This window comes from Pinus tabuliformis, chromosome 8, assembly GCF_031772625.1.
Source record: "Pinus tabuliformis cultivar Carrire ecotype Pingquan chromosome 8, CPIR1, whole genome shotgun sequence".
NCBI classification, from domain to species: Eukaryota; Viridiplantae; Streptophyta; class Pinopsida; order Pinales; family Pinaceae; genus Pinus; species Pinus tabuliformis.
The window spans coordinates 186,024,980-186,050,088 of record NC_142294.1 but is presented as its reverse complement, the minus strand read 5'-3'; the positions used below and the strand labels follow the sequence as shown (position 1 = coordinate 186,050,088).

Sequence of the window (25,109 nt, the reverse complement as noted above, 5' to 3'; positions counted from 1 at the left end):
AACCGATGCAGTGCACTAGAACTAAAATGTGAAGGAATAGAAGCATTTGAATTTTGATCAAAATACGAGGGTTATACAGTTAAAAATGTAGTGAACTCAGAAAAAAACTGAGTCTGGAAACCTGCTTTCTATGATTTTTGAAAGACAGTTTCTTGCCATTTTTCTGTTTGTGGATGCTTTCGCCGTCCATTGCAGTTTATTACATGTGCCTTGTGTCTAGAGAAGGGGTGATATCTATTAAAAGATGTTACTTTAATGCCAATGGGGTGACGCCCTCCCCAGAATATTTATCAACTGCTTCATGGGAATATTGTTGTTTGCTTTTACATAAGAAATATGGTTTTCTTTTGTCAAGGAAATGTAAGCTTCTCATGGCCCTCTAGACATTCTTAATTGGTTTTGGTACACTCTTCTTGCGAAAATAGGCATCCCTCCATCTTATATTAACTACAAGTTCCATCAATGAGTCTTTACACGGTCTCGATGTTAGTTTTCCTGCACACCAAATACCTGACACTTAATTCCCAGCTGATTACAGATCTACTGATTAATTGCATAACTAGGTTACTAACTCAATAAATTCAATAGAACCAAAATATACTAATCTCAATCACAAAATAAGTGAGACGACAATTTATAGCAATCACAGTTCTTCATTAAATTCTTTAGAACTTACTTGGGCTCTTGTCTTGGCATAATGGCCCAATTGAGGAAATACATATGAAAAGTAGATCTTATTTATTTGATCAAGCCCTCCTTGGCTGATCTGGGTCCCCTTGCTACTCCCTTCCTTATAGTCAACACACTAACAATGTTCTCTCAAACTTGTGCTCTTGTATGGTGTGTCTTCTCCGTCTCCTTAGTCTTGCTTTTATAACTTTATATTGAGCTAAATACCTAACGCTAACCTTGAAAGGATTGACAGCCAAGATTAGATCTTGCATCACTTGAGATCAAGGGTTGAGATTAAAACATAATCACTAAAGGAAGTATTTACTATTCCTAAGTTTACTTAGCTCAATTAGCCAACATAATATGTATGTGCTTTTCCTAAGTCTATCTTAGGTTAAGTTAGAATAGCAACTTTCTCATGCTTTAACAAGTGTTCTGAGGAGACTGTGTGCGACTTTTGCATGCATAGACACCCAGGCCTATGCAAAAGTAACTGCCCAAGCTACAAACATCAACACTCCCTCTTAATGAGGGAGGTACTTTTGTCATTTAGAACTATCTTTGATCATGGAACTTCATCCGCTGCCATGGATGCTCCCTTTGAACGCAAAACCTTCACTGCCACCTGGTTTGGAAATATCCTCAAAGTCTTGCTCTCTTTGGCCTAGTTCCTAGAAGCCTCTTGCTCCTAAACATTATGTAAGGTCATCTCATACCAAGAGACCTTGATAGATTTGGAGGAATTTGTTGACTGCTCCTCTCCTCAACCTGGAGGCTAGCTTCCTTTGACTTTCTCAACCTTCGAAGCTACTTGCTCCTTGTTCTCAATCACTGCTTTGCTTGTGTCCCCTATGCCTATTCCTTCTAACGCCCACAAGAACCTTGTTAGTGTATAGATTTGTAGAGATATTTCCTTGTGGATCTATCTCGGCCCTGAGACATCTACTAAAATCTACTGCCAATCCCATGAATGGTATATTCTCCCTTTGTCCCTCTGAGGGTTGACCTATGCCAATCCTGCTGGAAAGCCCTGCTGGTACTGTCCTTCGAACCATGATTTGCAGGCCACTACTGAGTCACACTTGTTGCCGTAGATCCCTTGCCCAACAATTTTGCTTGGCACTGCATCCTGCAGCTACTCGATCATGCCGAACACAACACCTCACTTGCGACACAATCCTCCGTGCTGTCTCTACTGTGCTGGACCACCTGTATCGGACGCTGCCTCTCCATCTGTGATGGGTCTGTCTATAGCCTGACTAGTTTATGGTTGCTGCCTGACAGGGTCTTGGATTGGTTGTGTCCTAGTTGCTGTAGCTCCTACAACTGCCCATACTCCTAAAGCTTCTTGTTCAGGACTCTTGGTTGCTGTTCCTATTGCCACAAATCCATCATAGCCATTGCCCAACTATTGCAACTCCTGTCGAGCTCTGCACATGCTCTGGAAACCTCTGCCCAACCTGCTTCTGGTCTGCCCACGCCTTACAGCCCATTGCCGATGTTGTAATTTTTTCTTGTCCAAGAAATGTTACAATTTTTTTTTAAATATGTCAACCGATTTCCTGGCCAGATTATCGGTTTTATTTTAATTTTTAAACAAATTAAATTTTATAAAAGATATAATTTTATATTTTTTATAAAATCATTAATTTAAAATATTACTTTTATGCAAAAATATTGGGCTTATTACCCGATCTCTATGTTCACCATCTACCAAGTTCATCGAGCATCACAAGCTAGCACTCTACGTAAATCACGATGTCAAAGTCAATATACGAGCACCACACCAAGGGAGGAGCCAAAAGGGTGCACTACGCATCAACAAGGGTAAGATGCACCCAGCCTTATAAACGAAGGCATATAATTTCACTTTCTTGTTGTGGGAAATATAATTGAATACCAAAAAAGAAGGTGAAGCCGAAACAGAGCCAAACTCCAAATCAAACCAATGCATGAAGTGCTGAGACCAAGAATTTACATGAGGAACAAAGTTTGTGCACAACGCTTTGACAAGTGTCAAGATCACATTGGAAGGGTAAGATCAATGGTTCATATTCAATTGAGGCCCCCCCCAGGTCATCCAAGATTTAACAGCTAGGAGGGGGGGGTCTGCGATTTCTTGTTTTCCCAAAACCACCTTGTCAAGGTGGCATTCTGCAGAGAATTGCGGGATGCCCCTTCTACAAAACTGATTACCAGCAGCAACCCCCTGCAATTCTTCTCCAATTTTCAAGTGACAGCGCAGGAGAACTTTTATTGGGGCTTTACTGTGACTGCAAGGATTGTGAGTGTTGAAAATGGTGATAGATACCTTTTCCTGCTGGGAAGTTTTGTCAGAGGAGTCTGTTAGACGAATTTGTGGTGAAGAAATGCAGAAGATACCTGAAATTGAAGAAACTGGTCAGGAAAAGCAAGGATCATCAAGGCCGTCGTCTTGCTGCAGTCAAACAAGAAAGAGAAGACTTGCAATGCTGTGCTACACCAGAGGCCAATACAAGTACATACATCTATGGGTTACAACAATAACCTGAAGGGACAATTTCTCCTCCCAATTGTAATTTTTCTAAATGTCCTGAAAAGAATCATGTGCCTGTGCCTGATAATAATACTGGTGAAGATTTAAATGAATCTATGAAATAAATATCTACTTGTGAAAAGCTGTTGCGTGATCAACCAGAGTTTTGGCTGCAATTTAGATTGGATCTTTTTCTGTGCTAGTCCAGGTTTATGGCCCAAGCGTGAACACTTCTATTCGACACAAGTCTATTGCCATCATTAGCAAGTTGGTATATGTTAGCACTGTTGAAATGCTCATATCTTTTCTTCAAGTGAAAAACATATCAAGCTTTTTGGCTGGTGCTTTAGCATAGAAAAACCCTCATGTTTTGGTCCCTGATTTACAGAGCAGAAGTTCTTTTAAAAACCTTCCTGATACTTTTCCCAAGTTATTTTTGAAGAAGGGGTTCATGCAAAAGATACATTGATATCAGCAGATCTGTCAAGTTCATTTCAGTACAGGAGTCATGCCTCAAATGGAAACATTCCGAGCTGGATTTAATCAGGTTTTCTCCCTTTCATTTTTGCAAAATATTTCTGAAAGTGAACAAGAATCACTACTTTGTGGTGGACGTGAGTTATGGGCTTTCTCGTTTGTTCCCAATACATCGCCTAGATAGATTAGTCTCTGGGCTTCTCATCTTTGCCAAGAACTCTTCTATAGCTGACCGGTTTCAGGAAGAGATTGAGGCTGGAAAAGTGCAAAAGGAGCACAACACAGGTCAGCAATGGTGATAAAGATCAATCCATTAATGGGAAGTTCATCATTCCCGAGATTAGCAATCTTGCAAGTTTATGGTTCATTTCATTATTTTTATCCATTTTTGGCTTTTGCTACTGGCATACTAAAAATGCGATGGAGTGGGGTTGGCATTGATGAATGATGGACAAATGAGCAGTTCTGGGTGATTGGATGTGTGTCTGCTCATCTATTTGCAGTCATTCAAGGATTACTGAAGGTCCTTGCTGGTGTTGACACAAAATTTACTGTAACCTCAAAAGCTTCTGATGGAGGCAGTGATTTTGCAGAGTTGTATGTATTCCAGTTGGTCATTTCTTCTGGCATCTATTTTCTCTTTGTTATGGGTTCGTATAGACCCCTTCACAACCAGGATCAGAGGACTTGACAACAACAGTGTGGTATCAATTGCTAAGTGGCTCATAAACATCCCATTTGCTGGCCAACCACTTCTATTCCAAAATCAATTTGCGATTCAGAAAGGCTTCTCTGACATTGAAGATCTATACTGTTCAATGGACTTAAGCATTCTGTTGTAGCTTTTCAGGATTTGATAATTCTATTAACCATATGGTGATAGGATGCTGTTGGTATCTAGAAGCAGTGTTCTCAATATTTCTCTCGAGATTTGTTCTCCAGGGCATTTTTCATGGCACTTGTGACCCTTCATTTTGAAGATAGTGTAGTCACCAAGTAAGATTTGCTGAAGAGACACTGGTAACTATTGGCATTGTGATATTGAAAACAGCTGGAGAACAGGTAGTAAAGCTGACCAAGACTGAAGGGAAGATAACATATTTTGAGGAGCCAGCTTTAACAACTCCACATTTTCAGAGACAACTTAACAACCCCAGATTCTAAGGCAGAAGATAAACAAAATAAGGATCAAATTACAAAATGTTAGACAGAGATTAAACAGGTGGCAGAGCTTGTCTTGTTTCGTGGTCAGTTAACACATTTTCAGAAAACTGATTCAGATCTCTAGAAGACTAGATTATGGTGATATTGATATTCTTTGGTAATAAAAGTGACTTTTTTTTTGGTTTGAGTGATATGGATTTGCAGAGTGTTTGAGATGTCTGCTTTTGTGATTTGGGTGCCGATAAGGAGTTCTTGTGATTTGATTTCCTCTTATCTTGTTTGTGGCGATTTCTTGATTTACTTGAAGTATCTGATTTCCTTCATGTACTGAAGTTGTTTGGTTAAACGCTAGATCCTCGTTGAATTCGTCATCATTTGAACTGCAATATCTGAATAAGTTTTTACTTCAACTGATTTATCATCTTCTTGTGTTGTGATATTGATTGGATGGGTATTTGTTCGTTTTTCTTCAACTTTGACTGTTATGTCTGAAGACTTCATCATTTCTTTCATGCCAAGTTTTTTTTTTCAATGGGTTTTTTTATCGTTTTTAAGTTTTTAAATTTGAGTAAGTAGACTTTGATTATGATTCTAACATGTAAGAGTTCTTCAGTTTCTGATTGATTGACCTTATTTTCAGGGTTATGAGTCATGACATCCAAGCTTTTCATCTTTTAAATCTCTGATTTATTCTAGTAGACTTGATTAAGGTCTTTTACATGCAAATTTTCTTTTTCTTTTTCAGATATATTCTCGTTGAATCTCTTCTTGGGACCTTCATTTGCTTGTTGTAATTGTTGCTTCATAGCCTTGGGTTTTTTTACCTTCGCAAGTAATTTTTGACTATGGTTTCTTAAGCGAAAAATTTCTTTGTTTTTATTGGAGATGACATGTTCAAGCTATTTCTGCTTCTTTGATATTGTTTTTTGATTCTCTTGAAGCATCAGTTTGGTTCATTACACCTTTAAAATGCGCTTTTAGCAGTGCAATTGAGTCATTGTAGACATTTTTGACATATTTGGTTCAGACAAGTTTGTATTCTTGGACAAACATGCATTCTTCATATGGCCATTAAGGGAAACTGTTTTAGAGTTATCATATTATAATTTTCATATGATAAAGTAAGTTGTAATTTGGGTAGAAATAAAATGACTTAATTGACATTTTACAATTAATGTTAAGTTATAGATTAGGTTATGATTAGTTACTAAATGGGTTGTACAGGAAATAATTTCCCTTGTGTGTATCCACAATCATCATATTGATGTATTTGTCATGCTTATCTTTCATTTAATATCTTCTGGTTTGCACTCATTGTCCACTATCTTGTGTGGTTTTCCTCACATGTTTTTCTGTTGGAATTTCTAAGTCTAATCCGTCAGAAATTCTTGCTGTACTATCTGATTTATTTCTCCCTAATTGTTCAATTACTTAACAAGTTATTTACCATGTAAATACTGAAAATAAATACAAGTACAGTATCAACACATACATATCATCAACTGAAGTCTGAAAGTAAACAAGCACACAAGTGACACTGTTGTTTATGGACTAATGTCCTTGGAAAAAACTAATGTGGGAAAACTGGTGCATCTATTCAGAGGGTTGTATTAATATGCAGTTTCAGAATACAACCTGGGTGCCAGAAATGGCTCATCCAACAGAGAATGCCCTCAGCAGTAATACCTCTCAATCATAGACAGATATTCAGGCTAAAACACTAGATGAACAATCCCACAACAACAATGCAACGTCTGCTGCTCTGCGTCACTCTAATAGGGATTGTGTCACCCTATCTAGCTCTTCAGCTCTCAGTGTGTTCAATGAAATGCTCTGAGCGTTGCCTCTTTGGCCCAACGTCAGCCTCTTTGGGCTCTGCGTCTGTTCCCGAACCCTCTGTGTCTCACGCACTGGCCCTCTCTGGCTCTGCGCAGCTCCTAGCTGCCTCTTCGTGGCCTCTAATTGGCTCTGCGTCCCTCTCCCGGCTCTGCGCCGATCCTCCTGGTACTAAATCTGCCTCTCTGCTATGTATTCACTGCCCCTCAGCTGCAATTCAGATCACTCACTCGATTTCCTCAGCAAACCTTGCGCTAGGAAATCGAATTCTTGATCTCTCTTGGTGTGTTCTCCAACTGACCCTCAAGCCTCTTCTTATACTTTTCTCGTTGGTCCATCAGCGACCGAGATTAAATCTCTAATCAACGGCTAAGATTAGATTTGGCTTGATCCATGACTTTTGGACCATTCTAACTTAGTTTTATATTAATACCCATTAATATTTTATTTTTCCTAAGTTTAGACTTAGGAACTCCATTAAAAATATTAATTATTTTAATATCTCCCAAACCGGTTAGATTCTGCCCAAACCATTTCTGGGTCTTGGAGATCTCATGTGCTTTAGCCTCTCCACCAATTTTTGTGGCTAGAGCACATCCGATCCTATCCTAAATCAACATTTTCCCATAATCTAAGTTGCATGAAATGTGGAAACATGTACAAGTTTCGAAAGGGGGAAACACTGGAAATGTGACCGCCCAAAATGAGTACTTGGGAGAGAAAACATGATATATAAAAACTACAGATATATGGTTTTTATATATTATAAATAATAAGTTATCTTGCAATAAAATGAGCAAAAAAATAAGAATGATACGCAAATGATAGTTTAGAAGGAGACCCATGTTTAGAGTCTAGATAATTCCCATAGATGTTAGATGATGCAAAATCCTGTAGCTTGGTGATCTTGCCTAAAGCTAAATCCTATACCCTTATACAAGATAGATGATGCAAAATCCTGTAGCTTGGTATTGTTTCCTAATGCTAATCCTATACCGTCATAAAAGATAGGATCTAGTGGAAACACTACAATCCTGCCAATTCTAAAATCTAGAAAACTGTTAAGTTTGGTGAATTCTGAATGGGATATGAAATTTGTTAAGTTTAGGTATGTTCTATGCTTAGAGCAATTTATTTCAATTTTCACAGTTAGCTCAATATCTTTTCCAGATTAGCAATCACATTAGCATTAAAGTAAACTACAGATAGAACATAAACATAAATCGTAGAAGACAAGCCAAGACAAGAGGACACAAGATGTGGCGCTAGCCAAGGACAAACCCCAATGTGGGGATACCCTTGATCAATTCTTTTTATATGTTATTCAATAGTTCAGCAGAGAGAGAGAGATAGTACATTTACAACAAAAGTCAACACTTTGACTTATCTAGATAAGAGCATAGATCATCTCTAAGAAGATGATACATGAGATCAGTTGAAGACAAACTGCTTCAATTGATTCTCCAAGGTGACTCCTTCACCTATCATCGTGCTACATCTCATCATCATGTTGCACCTCACCGTGCTGCACCATGTTGCACCCATCATCACAGTGCTGGACCTAATGACCATGCTGTACACTTCATACTGTTTCACTTGTCACTGTGCTGCTCCCAATCACTGAGCTGCTCTCATCACTGATCTGCACCCAATGCTGCACTCATCATGCTGCATCCATTACTGCATCCAATATGCTGCAATCATTTACACTGACCAGTTTTAGCTGCTTGCTATGGCTTACAGCCTCTAGCAGAGCAGCTAGACTCCTTCAACAAACCTAAAGTGCAGTCAATTAACAATCACAATGTCTGCCCAGATTTGTCTGCAATTGTCCTCTAAGGGAAGGCTGTCTCTGCCTTCCACAAGACTGTCCTGACTCCTCCATTTACTACACCGTGTATATATATCTGAAATGCCATACATCAGGCTGAAGATGTCACTGTCATGTGTTCACTAGATAACATACAACACAGTGATACTGAAGATAGTTTCCCACATAAACTATCCATCCAGAACTCAGAGTAAGGTTCTGATCTTGCAGTCCTAAACTAGGCCTACTGCCCAGCAAACTCGGCCTAGAGAGCAGACTTCTACAATGCCCTGCTTCTTCTTTATGACAGTGAATTCCCAATCCTTAACTCATGCCTTGTAACCGTTTTATTTAACATGCTGTCACCTACAGTACATATATTTCCATGCTGTCACCTACAGCACATAGGCCTTGTGCTGTTGATTAGGGCTGCATATTGTAGATAAAACAGCGGCTAGGTATCCTTGATTGGACTGCAGATTAGGGCCTTTACTTGCTGTTTGTTAGGCCTCATTAGACTGTGTCTAGGGCACCTTTAAGACTTTGGATATATCTCCTCCTTAGCGCTGCTAGAGATCTCCTTTAACTGCGGTCAATTCTCTCCCTTGTCTGTGGCTAAGATTCTTCCTTACTGCGGCTAAGGTAAGGCACAATCTACCTCCCATTAGGACTGTGTATAGGGTAGCATTAGCCCTTCCTTGACAGCTGATTAGGGCACACTTGAACAACAACTTGATCTCCTAGGTTGGACTGCGGATAAGGCATCTTATCTCCATTAAGACAGCGTATAGAACCTTTCTTGACTGTGTAGAGGTGTCTCCTCCTATGACTGTGTAGAGCCTTCTTTGATTAACTGCGTTAGGGCTTCTTCATTAGGGCAGCGTTATTCCTTAGGATCTCTCCTCCTACCAAAAGCCAAAGACAAGTAGAGAGGAAGAGATCCCAAGTGAGCGTGTCCAAATGACATTCAAGGCACCTCTATTTATACTAAAATGTTGAGCACATGTGGGGTTTATTTGGTTGCTGGCCGACCTTCACGAATTGTCTCATAACACAAATAAATTCATATGTCCATGAATACTTGTCGGAATTGGACGGCATTTAGATCAATCCTACACCTCTCGATGAGAGGGATCCATGAAAAATATCAGCTGTCATTAATAAGATGACCCACATAGAGTTTGGCCCTAGTTGCCAATTTCAACATATCTCCAAGTGAAATTTCATTCTCTTTAAAGTAGAGAATGACAACTTTTACTTCAAGAATTTAATATTACCATCAATTGCAAGTTGACAAACTTCTTGAATCTTAGTTCTCTATCTTTGTTTTGTCTTAAAGGATTGTTGGCACAGACAGGCGATGTATTCGTATGTGTCCCAAACCCATTTTGGGCATTTAGGTCAACCTGGAAACTTCCAAGAAAGTGCCCCAAATGTCACTGGAAATGGCCAAAACACCTTAGAAATTCCACCTGCCGTATGCCATACTGTATGGCGTTCTAGATTTGGCAAAGTCATACCATACAGCTGATAGCACTTTCAAGGTGTGCCCTACCTCTTTTGGCATTTCAAGGAATTTTGGGTGCAGGTACATGGTCAAACTAGACATTTCCTGCAACATAGATTATAACTTATAGTTAATGATGATATAGTTGATAATTGTGTTGGGACTTGGGAGGTCGTATGTTGGTACATTATTTTTGTTTCTTAACATAATGGTTGGAGAAATCATAAACCAGGTTATATTTTACATTAATGTTCTTTTAGAAGGCTATGGAACTAAATCATGAATTAATGATGTAGGCATCTTGGAAAGTTATGGATACCAGTTCACCAGTGGCTGAAGAGGAGGTATTATTATTCTATATCCTTGATCTGATATTGTTTTCCTCAGTTACAATTTCCTTTTTTGCTCTAATGTGGACAAGCATATAACAAAATTTAATGTTATTTCTTGGTGAAAAATATTTTTTCTTGAATTTATAATGTACCATTTTTGGCTGCAGTTGGTTGAGCTGTTCCCATTGGGACATTGTTAAAGAGAAACACATACTGAATAGAGCTGTATCTCATGTGTTATGCTACTTATGCTAAAAATTAATATCCTTAAACAGTTAATATACTGTAGATGTCTTCAGGCCAATAGTGAACATTAACATAATTCCTTAGTTTTTCTGTTTAATCATTTTAATGATTGAAAGATCACCAAAGAATTTTGAGTGAATGCATATTTTTCCAGTAAAAACACATTATATGCAAGATATATATGCATTGTTTATTATTGCTTTATGATAGTTATTTGTCTTTTCTTTCAAACTAAAAAACAAATGTTCTAGGTTATCATGGAATTACAAAAGGCAAGAGAAGTAATAGAACACCTCAAGGAAGACCTACAAGCTTCCATCCAGCACACAGAACAAGTGAGTTACTATTTATGGAAGAGCCAAAAACATCTACTGTACTTTAATATATTTGTATCTCCTTGACTTATGATTCATGCATATGTAACTTTTCAGTTATGGTATAGCTATCAATTGTCTACTTTTATTGTATTTTAAATTTTAATATATTCGTATCTCATTGACTAATGATTCATGCACATGTAACTTGTCAGTAATGGTATAATTATCAATTGTCTACTTGCATTATTAAGCAGACATCCTAATTGATGCTTTTTTTTACCAGTATAAGTGCATAGCACAGGCGAATGAGGATGCATTGCGGCAAATAGAAAGTGCTCATGAGCACTTCAAGACTGAGGTAGACTTCTAGATTAAAAGCTACCATTGTGGACATGGCTAGGTAGTTATACTATTTCAATCTTTTTTTAGTTTTTTGAGCAATGCAAATGTTAAGGAATTATCTTTTACACAGGCGGGCAAACTTAAGCAATCATTGGAGAGTGAAGTCTCTGCCTTAAAGAAAAGGACATCAGACTTAGAAGTTGAAGTAACTGAGAAGGAAGTGGCAGCTGCATCAGCAATGGAAGAGAAAGAAAGAGTGCTTATCAATCTTTCTAAAGAAATGACAGCTATATCAGATGACAACCACTTGAAAACGTATGTAATATTAAAGCTCTGCTTTCTCTGAGATTTCTATGTTGCTTTGATTTTTATCAATAAGTTATTTGATATTTTACGTATGTTATGTAGAGGACAATTAGAGGAGGCCCAAATTTGCATTACTGCCTTGAAAGCAGATTTGGAAAAGGAACACCAGAACTGGCGCACTGCTCAAAGCAACTATGAGAGGCAGGTATATAAAATTTAAATATAAGCTTCTATTGTGTAATATTTTAATGTGTCATGCATATTTATTGTTTAAAAAAGAACATGCATGGTTATTTAAATTGTGATAAAGCTTAGGCTATCTGAGACGCTGATTATTTGCCAATCAATGGAGATTTCAAGGAGTTTGTAGTTACTTGTACAAACTATTATCTTTAATGGTTTAGAAGTAGAACAGCTTTCAAGAAATCTGATACTTCAGCACCATGATAAACCATCTTTGTGATATTGTTGAAATTCTTGTACTTAGTGTTAAATGTTGGATAATCTTGCATAGAGATTTTGTAGGAGCATTGCAGAGATCGACGTCTACTGTTTCTTTATTACTGGTTGCTTTCCTTGCCTGAAGGAGAAGAAGACAAGGAACATGACATCAGAGGATTGTTGTGGATCGTAGATACAGAATTTATCTCTGTTCTCCCACGGTCCTGTCCTTGAGGATTTAAGAAACATAGAATACAGTTGCGTTCATAATAGATACCTGGGTATTCTTCTGCCTGCTACAATTATCACAAAATATCATGCTTCATGTATGAAACAGATGCAAACGTAGGTGTCAATGTTGAGTCAAATTCAGTGCCCTCAAAGGGACTGAAGATTTCTCGAATATTTGTAGTTACTTCTTCCCACTATTGCTTCTTTGATTTTTTTTTTTTTTTTTTCCTTTCCATAATCTAGTTCGACTCTTTTCTTTCAAGCCAGATTTTGTATGTCCTCTCGTGCCAGTTTTTTTTTTCAGATATAGAGCTGCCTATTCTTTTGGTGTTCTTGAGATTCCGAGTGCATAATGGGAGGCGGGATTGTGGATTGATCACTTGGTCAGAACAGGTAGAGCCGAAGTTGTTAAGTCTCAGAAACAGATGAGAGGTGTAGGGTCCATACTGTTTTAGTACCATTTATGTGAGATACACTTTACCTGGTTGTATCCATAAATGAGGGACCTATAACCAACAGGTTTCACCAACATGGATCTTGTGTAGAAACAAAATTCAGTTGTCTCTGCAGCTACAAATAGGCAGAGATAATACCTCTTCAACCACTGCTTTTTAGCCAGATTGAATACTCTGTTTTCAGACTTCTTGGTTTACCTGCTTGTGGTGCTCAGACCAATGCCCACAAGGAGCAAACCAGTCTATCTCAAAACCAATTGATTATTACACCACGTGTGGATAAGTATGGCTATATCTTATGGTTTCAGATCGACCAAACAATTCCAGCACCCAAACTGCTATAAATTTTTCCTTTCAGAAAACAAGCAACTAATGAGATGCATAATGCCTTAGAAGTTAGAACTAAAAGAAACCTCCTCATTCAGCCTTAAACCACTGGTATGTATCTATATATAATATCTCTGTACTGGATAACAAGCGCCAGTCTTCTAAATGCTGAAACTAACCACTTGGTAACACATACAATGGCTCTGGGTGCCAGTGCCATTTAAACAGTCATCCAATGAAGGGGAAATTTGCTGTTACAGGCAATGAAATCAACCAGTGATCAGATGACTAATACATTGGGCTGTGGCTAGTTTTAACATTCAGCTTGAGGGAGTTTATATCTATTTGCATGTTGGCTATGAATGTCTCACATGGCACAACAAAACAAACCAGTTAACAGGAAAGAAGGTAGAAAGTTGTTCAGAGCTATAGACTGGAATCTGCTAAATTTGGGGAGGCTAAAGTATGAAGCGTTTAAGTTGGATTGGGAATAAACTGGGAGAAACTCGGGGGAAACTTGGAAAATATTATAAAATAAAGATATACAGAGAGATTCATGTAGCTCTGTTTGCCACTTGCAGTCAAGTGACAAAGAAATATTGCTGAAATAGGCTGAAAATATGACTGAAATCACACTAAAAAGGGATTTCGAAGGCATCCTTGGGATTTAATGATTAATCTTATTATACTCTTATTAATATTGTTATTACTACATGTTTATGATTGTTACATTTAAATAGATGTTCATCGTTGGTTGATTTCATAATCATGTATGAAGATTCATATTCATAATAATTAAAATAAATTCTATCATTGATGAATTAATTTTCTGTTTTTTTGATGCCAGGATTTGCATACCCTAAATTTTTGTTATATTTGTATGTGGTTTCACCAGCATCTTATATTTGTACACCCAAAATTTTGTTATATTTTTATGTGGTTTCACAACAAAACACACCAGAAAATAGTGGAGAAGGTAGAAAGTTGATCAGAGTTAGAATTGGAATCTGTTAAATTTGTTGAGGTTAAAGAGCGAAGAGTTTGAGTTGGATTGGGAGTAAATATGGAGAAACTCAGGAAAAACTTTGCAAGTACTAAAAAAACAAAGATATAAAGATAGATTCCTGTAGCACTGTTTTCCATTTGCAGTCAACTGGCAGAGAGAAATATTGCTGAAACAGGCTGAAAATATGACTGAAATCACACTAAAAAGGGGTTTCAAAGGCATCCTGTGTATTTAATAATTTTATCAATATTATACTCTTATTAATATTGTTATTACTACATATTTATGTTTGTTACATTTAAATAGGTGCTCACCATTGGTTGATAACTTGATTCCATAATCGTATATGAGGATTTCTAATATTGAATCAAAATAAATTCTTGCATTGATGAATTTACCCTAATTGCAAGATCTTGTTCTTATTTTCCAAAGATCAAGATAAACGAGATTTTTCCTTTAGCTTTCCCTCAATTTGCTTGACTATGTTCACTTACGCTAAAGATTATGTGCTAATTTTCTCTTGCTTATAGTAGAATCTTTATTGCTATTTTTGTGTGTGTGTATAGATTTTTTTTTTTTTTCTAAATTTTTCCACGGTGTGCCTATATATATAATTTTTATTTTAACATGGAAAATATCTTTATATTCCCTATGAGGATTATACAAGTTCTGGTCCTTGAGGGACTATTCATTCTCAACAACAAGGCTTGAAGCCATTATATCAAAGCTCATCATGTCACTTGCTGGAATTGAGCGTGACTGGGCAGGATCTCAATCATTCCTTCTAACCACCCAAGATAAACCTAATTGAAATTGTGTGTGCCTATGTTGAGTGTAGGCATGTGTGCTTTTCTTTCTCCTATTTATCCGGAGTTGTTCATATTTTGTTATTTAAATTGCTAAAATTGTTATCAGCACTATCAATAGTCATAGTTTTGAAAGCAACATAAGCATGTGAGGACTTTGAAATTGTTACTCAGGAACAATATAATCAACCGAGAATTTTGATTTAGACTACATATGCCATATTTTGAAGTTCTGTTGTGATGTAATTTATTTAAAGTGATTTACTGTTTCTTTGCTAATATTTGTTTATGCATGTTAAATGTTCCCTTCTGTATATAGGTCATTCTGCAGGGAGAAACAATTCAAGAATTGGGTAAAACCTCTAAATCATTGGCAACATTACAAGAGGAGGTATTGAGTTTGCGTAAAGTTGCGGAGACAGTGAAAGATGAATATGTAAGTTTAAATGCCTAATTTCTTAAATGCAGCCACCTTTGGCAAATGAGTGTCTAATTATTGTCTTTTAATAATTTACCTTTGTAGTGCTCTAGTGAGTTGTATCTTGTCTTCAGCACTGAACTTGCCAAGACTCCCCAGACTCAACTAAATCTCGCCCTTGCTGTTTGCTGAGTTTTTATTTTTATTTTTGTTTTTATTTTATATCTGTCTTTCCCAAGTCTTCCAAGTCATTGAGTTTTGTAGAGTCCCAGTCTAATTGAGTCTTGGTGATTCTAAGTGCGATAACATTTGCATGTAGTGATTTGATGTTGTATTTGGTAGAAGGATTGAAGATTGCGTAACTGTAATATTTTTACTTTATTTGTAAATTTGACCATTAATTTACTGGTATGCAGTTTGTCCCTTTGTAGATTCATTTATTTCTAATTTAATTTTTGTGGTTAATATTCATTATTTGGTTATTTATTTACAGTATGTATACAGTTTTGATTCCTTTTGTAGATTCATTTATTACTTAGATAATTTTTGTTGCTTATATTCACTGTTTGGTTAATTTTTACATTCCAAAAGTGTTTCTTTTGCTAGCAACAACAGAAGTGTTGTATGCCGGGGTTCATATTTGCCATTTCTAGCATAATATCTTTGTTGTCAAATTTTATCTCAGACTATGTTCTGGTAGACATCAAAATCATAGGATATAATGATCATTGTTAAAGTTGTAAAATTTTAACATTTAGTCCTAGGCAGAAGTTGAAGTAAAGTAGGCCAGTTAAGTGCACAAGTTTATACGGTAATTAGACCATTAAAGGTTAAGACATACTCGTGTAGTTGTGGAAGTTATGTTGGCTATCATTGAATGGTGTATATATTATCCTTTTCAGTAATGAACACCATCTCATATATTGCATTACTCTCTCCATTGTTGTTTTGTTAATTATCATGGTATTATAACAAACCTAAATCGTTGTCCTTGTGAAGTTGGAGACCAAGGATGGATTCATTTTTTGGTGTCCTCCGTACTATGAGATTAGAGGATGCTATCATTGCCTCTATAGGGACTTTGAAGGTTCCCTCTCTACTTTCTTGTTCCAGGATTAGAGATGCTTATCCCTCTTCATTAGGGATATTTTTAGCTACCGCTCTTAGCCCCTGCATGCCATGCATTATCTTGGGATGATTAGACTAATTATCTCAAACTCCCTTGTTGATCCATTAGATTGAAGCAACAAATGACAAAAAAAGTTCTAGAGTGCATCAGATATCACGATAGTGAGACCTCGAGTTTCTCTGTAGCTTCTCCCTGTGTGAGACCACTCAGTATTATAGCGACTGATTTGCTGATGTGGGAATGTGCATCAAGCCACATGTTCCAACTCTAGATGGATTCAAAATAGAGCATGCTGCGCCTATCATACTATCTCCCATATCTAAAGGAGCAACCAAAGATCTATTTGGGGTTTCCTTATTTTAACCTTAGATGTTAGGAGTAGGCAATTGTGCTCCGCGATGGCTCTAGAAGACTTTGCAGTGAGTTGGTGCCCAGTTTGTGCCCCTTGTCCTTGATCGTCAGATGAAGGAGGCCTTGACATCATTGGCCCCATCGTCTGATCTCCCTCTCTCACCCTCTCTTTCTTAACGTGTTCTTGTGTTGGGTTGTCCACCTTTCTAGTCTTGGAGAAATTCACTTAGTGTTTTATATCAGCATACCTTCGTCATGGTTTTGTACATATTTGTAGGATTCTTTCTTTGTATTATTTTTCGGCATTTTCTAGGAGTTGAGCCGACATTGTACTCAGACTAGTTGTACTCTTCACTAATTCTATGGTCATTTGTTGAACATTAATAAAATTAATCTATCTTATCTTGTTGATAATTTTTGCAGATATGGCTAGGGTGTCATCTCTTTTGGAAGAGACACCCCTTTTACTTGTGAAACTTCTGAGGTACCTAAAAAGTCAAACACTGTCCTACAGAGGAACATTTGGGGCATCATGGTGAAAATTAAGAATATTCCATAAGTTTGTTTTCCAATTTATGACATAGGTTTCACCTTTGTATTTTTCAGTCTCTCCTATACCTCTACTCAAAACCACCACAATCGATTGCCGCATTGGATCAAGATCCACTTGTTGCTTCTGCTAGATATAACAATGTCACACTAATTGTTTTTAAAGCTTAGATTTCGTGGACACAATTGGCCACCGCTAACGAGTGAATTTTGTTCATCAGAGAAATTGGAATTTTTGCAAATTGTCTTTCCTTGTTTTAACAAGAAAGTATTGGCCTAGGCTTAGCATCTATTGTTCTTGTGCTTGCACTTGGCAACACCCAATAATCAATCGTTGAGCTCCCCCAATTATCACAATGACTTACTATTATTATTGCTTGCTCCATTACTCTGATCACACGTCTCATCCCATCATATATCCACACAAAACATACACCAACTCTCCCTTTCACCAAAATAGTAAAGAATGCAAAATTCTAAAGTATTTATTTGTGCGTGCATCCATCATTTGCCCTTGGCCATTTATTGTTCAAAAATTTCATATATATATATATATATATTAAAAATAAATAAATAATCAAAATAAAAGAATAAAAGTTGAAAAGCTGCAGTCACAACTTCCAAACGTACAATTGACGACACACATACATTTGGTTGCGTTGTACACAATCAATTGCAGCTGGTTCGCATCATGTCACCATACCCACTGTCTACATTATAGTTATCGTCGACTACAACCATCACCCATACCTTTCCAACCACTGTACAATTGTTGTACACAATCACTTGCTACACATTGAAATTAAATTTTCATCCATAGAATCACAATAACATTCATGCATCATTGGCTTCTTGTAATTTGTGTTCCAGGCTTTGGGAAAAAAAGGGGGTGTGAAACATCTTGATTGACCATGCTTCTACAAGTCCGTTGTTTCTTGTGGAATAGCTGCAACCAACCATCTCTTGATTCAATCTGTATGGTCGTGTGTATGATTGTATACATGCCGCTACAATCTTTGTCAAGTTGTCGATGTTTGAGAGAATTTACATGAACTCTGCTCCTGGTTTTTAACTCCCAACAATTAATTACTGAACAAATACAGGACTAAGTTCCTAACTCATAAAAATTCAATGGAAGCAAATTACATGATTTGAACCACATAATCACAAACAAATTTCTACCCAACATATCAATTCGTCATTAATAAATTAATTGTAGAACCTACTTGGGTTTTTGTCTTGGGATAATGGCCCAACTGAGGAATTGCATATATAACAATCAACCTGGAGTTATCCTCCTAATCAGGTCATCTTCCTTGGCTAATTTGGATTTTTCTCCCTCGTTGCTCCTTACACCTTTCTTGGACTTGCACATTAGAGTATCACACTCCTCCTCTTGAAGCTAGTGCCATTGTTGTGTGTCTTCTCCTCACCTTAACCTTGCCTTCATAACTTTGCATTGAGCCAAAACCCTAATCCTAACCCTAACCGTAACCTAAAAGTGATTGACGATCAATATTAGATGTCGCCTCACTTGAGATCAACAACTAGGATTAAATCTTATTCGCTAAAGTAAATAATTTACTTTATCTAAGTTTGATTTTAGCTTATTAAGCCAACATATTAATATGCATGTTTTCCTAAGTGAAACGTAGGCCAAGTTACATCAACTACTTGCTCAACCTTATATCAAGTGTTTTAAGGTGACATGTAGATGACTTCTTCATGCTTAGACACAAGGCTTGTGTAGAAGTACTTGCCCAATCTACAAACTTCAACACTCCCTCTTAGCGAGGGAGGTACTTCTCGAAGAACCTCCTTCACTTGGATCTTGTTTTCTGTAGCTTCTTCCTTCGACCCTAAAGCATGTCCTGCTACTTGACCTGAAAGTTGAGTTGAGAACTTGTCACAAGCAGTCCATGCTCCAAGGAGTAATTTCATACTCCTGAGCATTTGTTAATGGTTTATGAATAAAATATATAGAAAATAGTGTAAATGATAATAATCATGAATAATGATAATTATTTAGTAATTAGTACTAAAGAGGCATGTCTAATGGGACATGAGCTTCTGTGAAGAGGCACTTGCTTAGGTATATAAGCAAGCCTCATTTGTAAAATTGATCATCATTCTCATTCATACTTTTTAATATATATTCTTGTATCTCAATGGAGATCTACATATTCCAAGTCTGCTTGAGTATTAGACTTAAGGTACAAACTTTGTTCGCTCCATTTGGTATTAGAGGAGTTCGGTCCTCTGGTTGCTCAACCGCTGCATAGAGCCAGTTTGGTCTAGGCCTTTGGCTGTCAAATTCGTCAACCTTGTTGGTGTTGGAGTGTTTTGCTACAAACTTTTGGAGGGTCTTCATTTTCGCTATCAGGCCCTTGGCTATTTAAGAAAAAAATAAAAAATAAAAAAGAAAATATATATTTAAAAAAAATATTAAAAAATAGATACACTGAAAAATAAAGTCAAAAAAATTATAGAAAATTATAAAATAAAAAAAGTAAGTTATGAAAAATAAATAAATTAATAATTAAAAAAATAAAAATATTATAAAAAAATAAGAAAATTAAAAAAGAAAAGGGAAAATTATATATTAAAAACGAGAACGACAAGAAAAAGAAAAAAGAAAAAAGAAAAAAGAAAAAAGAAAAAAGAAAAAAGAAAAAAGAAAAAAGAAAAAAGAGTCGGATGACAACACAACCGCAACCGTTGTTTACTGCAGTCGCAACACTCTCGCGATGGCATGGTCATCGCAACCTGCAACCTGTTGCCATGGACGACCCTCACAATAGTTTGCATCACCTCGATTCTACAGTCATCGATCCATTTCTTCACGACCCTTGAGTTTGCCTATCACAACCTTCCGCCCTCGCTGGACCCCGAAACATGCACCCTGTTACTCATGCTGTCGCCGAAATATCTCGCAACATTCTACCAGGCACCACAACTCCATTCGAACAATCCAAATTCTTCCACCACTCAATTCCTCCTGCAGTCGTGCCATTCAATCCCTGGATCGTCGTCGCTTTCTCCTTCAGTTGGACGACCACACGAATAGTCGCACACCATTTCTACCATCATTGTGCATTCCTGTAGCCATCCTCATTTCATCTACCCAGTGGTTGTCCTAGTGCGTGTTGTTTTCATACGAGCTGCCATACAGTAGAGTCGTTTGGAACGAAATTGTCATCATGTTACAATCGTCTAACATAGCCGAGCACTTGCTTCAATATGTCAAGCAAGGTCGTGCCTCTTCAGTGGTGACTATTGGAACGTTAAATACCAACATTAATTAAATTTGGGTTAATTTAATAAAAGTTTGGTAAGTTTCAAACTTGTGGAGTGATATCAATCCTTTATAAAGTCAAGGAAGGAACATTAAAAAAAAAGTTCTATAACAAACAATTGGTTGTTTGAAATTATTAAAAATTAATTTAAATTACCAAGAGAGATTATGAAGTTGTAAACGGGTATTATACTCCTAAGATCATAAAGGATTACTTTAGAAAGTATTAAGGAGGAACATATTGTTTTTGTTTTCAACTCAATCATTTATCTAAAAAGAATTTGGAAGGAAAGACAGAAAAAGGGAGTTCAAGTCATTAAAAGTAAAGTTCAAGTTTTGAATTACAGAAGCGGCTAGTCAAAATTATCCAATAGTTGAAGAGTATTAATATTAAAGGAAGGGTGAATTTGAAGAAGGTTGACTCTATAAGCAAAATGGAGTCTAACTCGAAAATAAAGGAAGATTTTTAGAAACCTTACCCAATTATGCTAAAGTGTTATTTAAAATTAAGGGAACACTCGCAGGAAAATATGTTAATATTTCTATCTCTCCCGCTGAAAGTGAAAATTATATAAACCCTAAAATTGCAAATCAATTGGTGGTTCTTGAGTTAAATATAATTGAAAAATTAGACTTATTAGACAAAAAACAATACGAAATAACTGATTTATAGTTAAACATTGGAGCTTATACATTTATATCGCAATTCTCTGTTCAATCCCTATGGAATGATCAAGGAGACATTATTTTAGGTTCACCCTGGATGGGAACCCTTGGTTCCCTCGTCTTAAATACGAAAAGGAAGTTTTTAACATTTTCCTACAAGAAGAAGAAAATAAAAGTCCGACATGTTATACTGAAGCCAAATTCAGTAACACCAGAAGACATACAAGATATTTCGAAAATGATTTTTCAAGAAGGTAAAAAAGTACTGCAAAATATGCAAAGGGAAATTGACAAGATCACCACTGACAAAAATGAAGTTTCTCGACATAAAGACCATAGTGAAAAATTATTGATGTAAATTAAGAAGCTTAAGAAGGACAAGAAATCATTAGAAAACAAGGTACAACAACTTATCGAGAGGGAAGCATCAAATGTAGAAATTCTGGTTGACGAAAAAACAACAAATACCGATCCCGTCAATATCACAACTCTAGAAAAGGAAAAGCTAGCTGAAGTAAAGATGTGTTCAGAAATTGCAGTTCTAGCAACAAAAGATTCAAGTGAAGATCCATAAATTAACCATTCAACTTCCACAGCTCAAGGAAATTAGGTACTTCAAATAAATCAAGAAAACCACACAAACAAGATAAGGGAAAATCAAATCACTAGAATTCCTTGTCGACATCCAAATCACAAGAGTAGACAACTTAATCAAGCTACCTATTTAGAACAGAAACAACAAACTAATGTTTCGAAGAATACTAATTTCAGTGCAATCCACTCATGTGATAACAATTCATCACAAGTTTCCAGTCACTACAAGATTCCACAGAAGATTGATCTAGGATTTTCAACGCGACAATTTTGTTTGTCACTTAGAGGATCATATCAACTTGTATCGACGAAGATGACAGTTTCGAGACAAGAAGACATTCAAAACCGAAATGAGATTAAACCTTTTTCATCAACAAGCTTTGAGGAGAAAGGTTTTAGAGGAGGAAGGCAATGTTATGAATAAAATATATAGAAAATAATGTAAATGATAATAATCATAAATAATGATAATTAATTAGTAATTAGTACTAAAGAGGCATGTCTAATGGGACATGACCTTCCGTGAAGAGGCACTTGCTTAGGTATATAAGCATGCCTCATTTGTAACATTAATCATCATTCTAATTCATACTTTTTAATATATATTCATGTATCTCAATGGAGATCTACACATTCCAAGTCTTCTGGAGTATTTGAATGAAGGTACGAACCTTGTTCGCTCCATAATGTCATGTCATACCAGTTGATTCTCCTGACAATATGGAAGAATCACTTTTCCCTACCACCAGTTCCCTATTAGCAACCGCCATTGATTTTGAATCTAAGATGCCCTTGGATCCACCTAGAGGTTACCCCAACAACCTATATAGCTTCCCTCATCTGATGTCAACCACTACGACTACAACCAAGGTCGCTCCCTATAAATATAGAAGTACCTGTCCATCGTGGAATAAAAGTTTATATCCATCATCCTCCAAGGATGATACTTAGATCACATGTACCATCAACTGTGGAACAAATAACATCCCTGTCGCCTCTAAAAATCCTCTTGACTCTAGTTGGAATCTAATAGGAATCTCCCTCCCACTACATGCATGGTGCTAACTCCACAACTCACATGTCAGTCTGACTTCTCTCTAAAATACTATGGAACAATGAGCTCGTCCCTGTCATGTGATTGGATGGTCAACTGTCGGCTAGTCTCCATCCTGTGCTAAGTCCTTTTAGCATGACAATGGGTTTGTCTTGGTCCTTTGAGACACCAACAAATTCTGCTGCCAATCCTTGCATTGGTACAGTCTCCCTCGCTTTGTCCGAGGGTTAACCTCTGCCAATCCTGCTCGCAATTGGTACTGTCCTTTGTACCTTTTGCTGGTTTCTACTAGCTCTGCTAACAACTGTTGTCCCATGCTTGTTGCAACAAATTCCTTGCCCAACAACTCTTGTTGTCCACTGCATCTCGTAGTTTATCGATCATGTCCATTGTGGCATTCTGTTGGTGGAATACTCCTTAACACAATTTCTTCAAATTGGACAACTTATTCTTCCTAAGACAAACCCTAAATGTTGTGTCTTGTGTAAATCCATTTATCGCTCTGCAACTAATGGAGTGCCAGTCTTTTTGTTTTATCAGGTGACAGGCTTTGCGACTCACCTCATGCCTGCAACATGCCTTTCTTATATAGTTGTGGCTTTGACTCACCTAGTTACACGTCTCTTCTGACCAACGACCCACGATCTCTGTCCAATGCCACGATTAGTCTACCGTGATTCAAATCATCTCCGCATGTGGATATAGATACTCCTCGCAGTTGATCTGTCAAATGTTTGCACTCCTTGTGCTCGACCCTAACATCTTTTGCGTCATGCGACTATTTAGCAAAATCGACGTTTCTTTGTTGTTGTGCGGTCGATCAACTTTGTTGGATATCAAAATTGTGCACCCAGTTGGGTGTTGCTTGTGGCAATTGTGCTGCTGGCTAGTTGGCTGCCCTGACAATTATTTCCTTGGCGGTTGGTGGGCTTAGGCTATGACCTTGTTACCCTTTTTCTATTTATTTTGATTTGATTTGATTTTAATTTTTTAAAAGAATTCTGTGCTAGGTAAACACAATTTCGAGTCGGATTAAGAAAAGAAAAGGGGAAAAAAGGAACTTTCGCCGACGTTAATTTTATATCGGTTTCAACATTCCCAACCAAGTCAGGGTCTGACGATTTGATACGAACTTGATGCTTGCAATTATGAGATTGTTTCAGAGTTGGTGCTCTAATACCATGATAGAATTTACACGGGCTGATCAACAAATATTTACTTCCCAATAGTTAATTACTGAACAAATACACAACCAAGTTCCTAACACAAAATTTCAGTGGCAACAAATAACACGATTTGAATCACATACTCACAAACATATTGTTTCCAGCAAATGAGTGCTTCATTGTTAAATTAATCTCAGAACTTACATGGGCTCTCATCCTAGGTTAATGGCGCAACTAAGGAATTACATATACAACAATAAACCTAGAGTTATCCAATTGATCAAGCCCTAGATTTGCCCTTTGATCTTCCTCGGCTAATCTGGATTTGTCTCCTTCGTTGCTCCTTTCACCTTCGTCATATCCGACACACTGGAGTATCACACTCATCCTGAAGCTAGTCCCTTTGTTGTGCCTTCTCCTCACCTTAGCCTTGCCTTTATAACTTTACATTGAGCCAAAACCATAATCATAACCCTAACCCTAATATCAAAGTGATTGATGCCAAAGATTAGATCTCGTTTCACTTGAGATCAACAACTAAGATTAAAATTTATTCTCTAAAGTAAATAGTTTACTTTATCTAAGTTTTATTTTAGCTCTATAATCCCACATATTAATATGTGCTTTTTCCCAAATTAAATTTAGGGTGAGTTAAGTCAACAACTTGCTCAACCTAGAGTAAGTGTTCGATGGTGATGTGTGGGTGACTTCTTCACGCCTAGAGACAAGGCTTGTGCAAAAGTACTTGCCCAAGTTACAAACTTCAACAATGGCATCTATACAATTCGTGCATTGCCAATCTCAATACACCAAGTGTCGCAACTTGTAAAATGAAAGGGTTCGATCTAGGAGTTACGTGGTAAAGTTTTTATGTACCTATTAAAATTAATAAGTAAAATTGTGATGGTTCATTATAAATAATGTTGCACGACTCGTACTCGTACAAGACTCATTTGACTATTTACTCGGTAACCCGTATAAGACTCGAAAAAATTTTCCCGCCATTTTCCCTTTCCCTCCACATGATCTCCAAATAAAAATTAAAAAAATTAAAAAAAGTTCGAATTTTGAGGGTCACCATGAGTCTTATGCAGGTC

At 36.9% G+C, this 25,109-nt stretch overlaps 1 protein-coding gene across 3 annotated transcripts in view; it reads left to right on the top strand.

Moving 5' to 3' along the window:
• NUA (nuclear pore anchor) overlaps nucleotides 1–25,109 on the top strand; it is a 340,816-nt gene that overhangs the window by 193,888 nt on the left and 121,819 nt on the right. For all 3 annotated transcript variants that reach the window (XM_089371934.1, XM_089371933.1, XM_089371932.1), the window contains exons 28-33: nucleotides 10,278–10,325; nucleotides 10,811–10,894; nucleotides 11,160–11,234; nucleotides 11,349–11,533; nucleotides 11,627–11,729; nucleotides 15,110–15,226. In XM_089371934.1, the coding sequence (XP_089228060.1) occupies nucleotides 10,278–10,325; nucleotides 10,811–10,894; nucleotides 11,160–11,234; nucleotides 11,349–11,533; nucleotides 11,627–11,729; nucleotides 15,110–15,226 (612 nt within the window). The remainder of the gene's footprint in view (nucleotides 1–10,277; nucleotides 10,326–10,810; nucleotides 10,895–11,159; nucleotides 11,235–11,348; nucleotides 11,534–11,626; nucleotides 11,730–15,109; nucleotides 15,227–25,109) is intronic.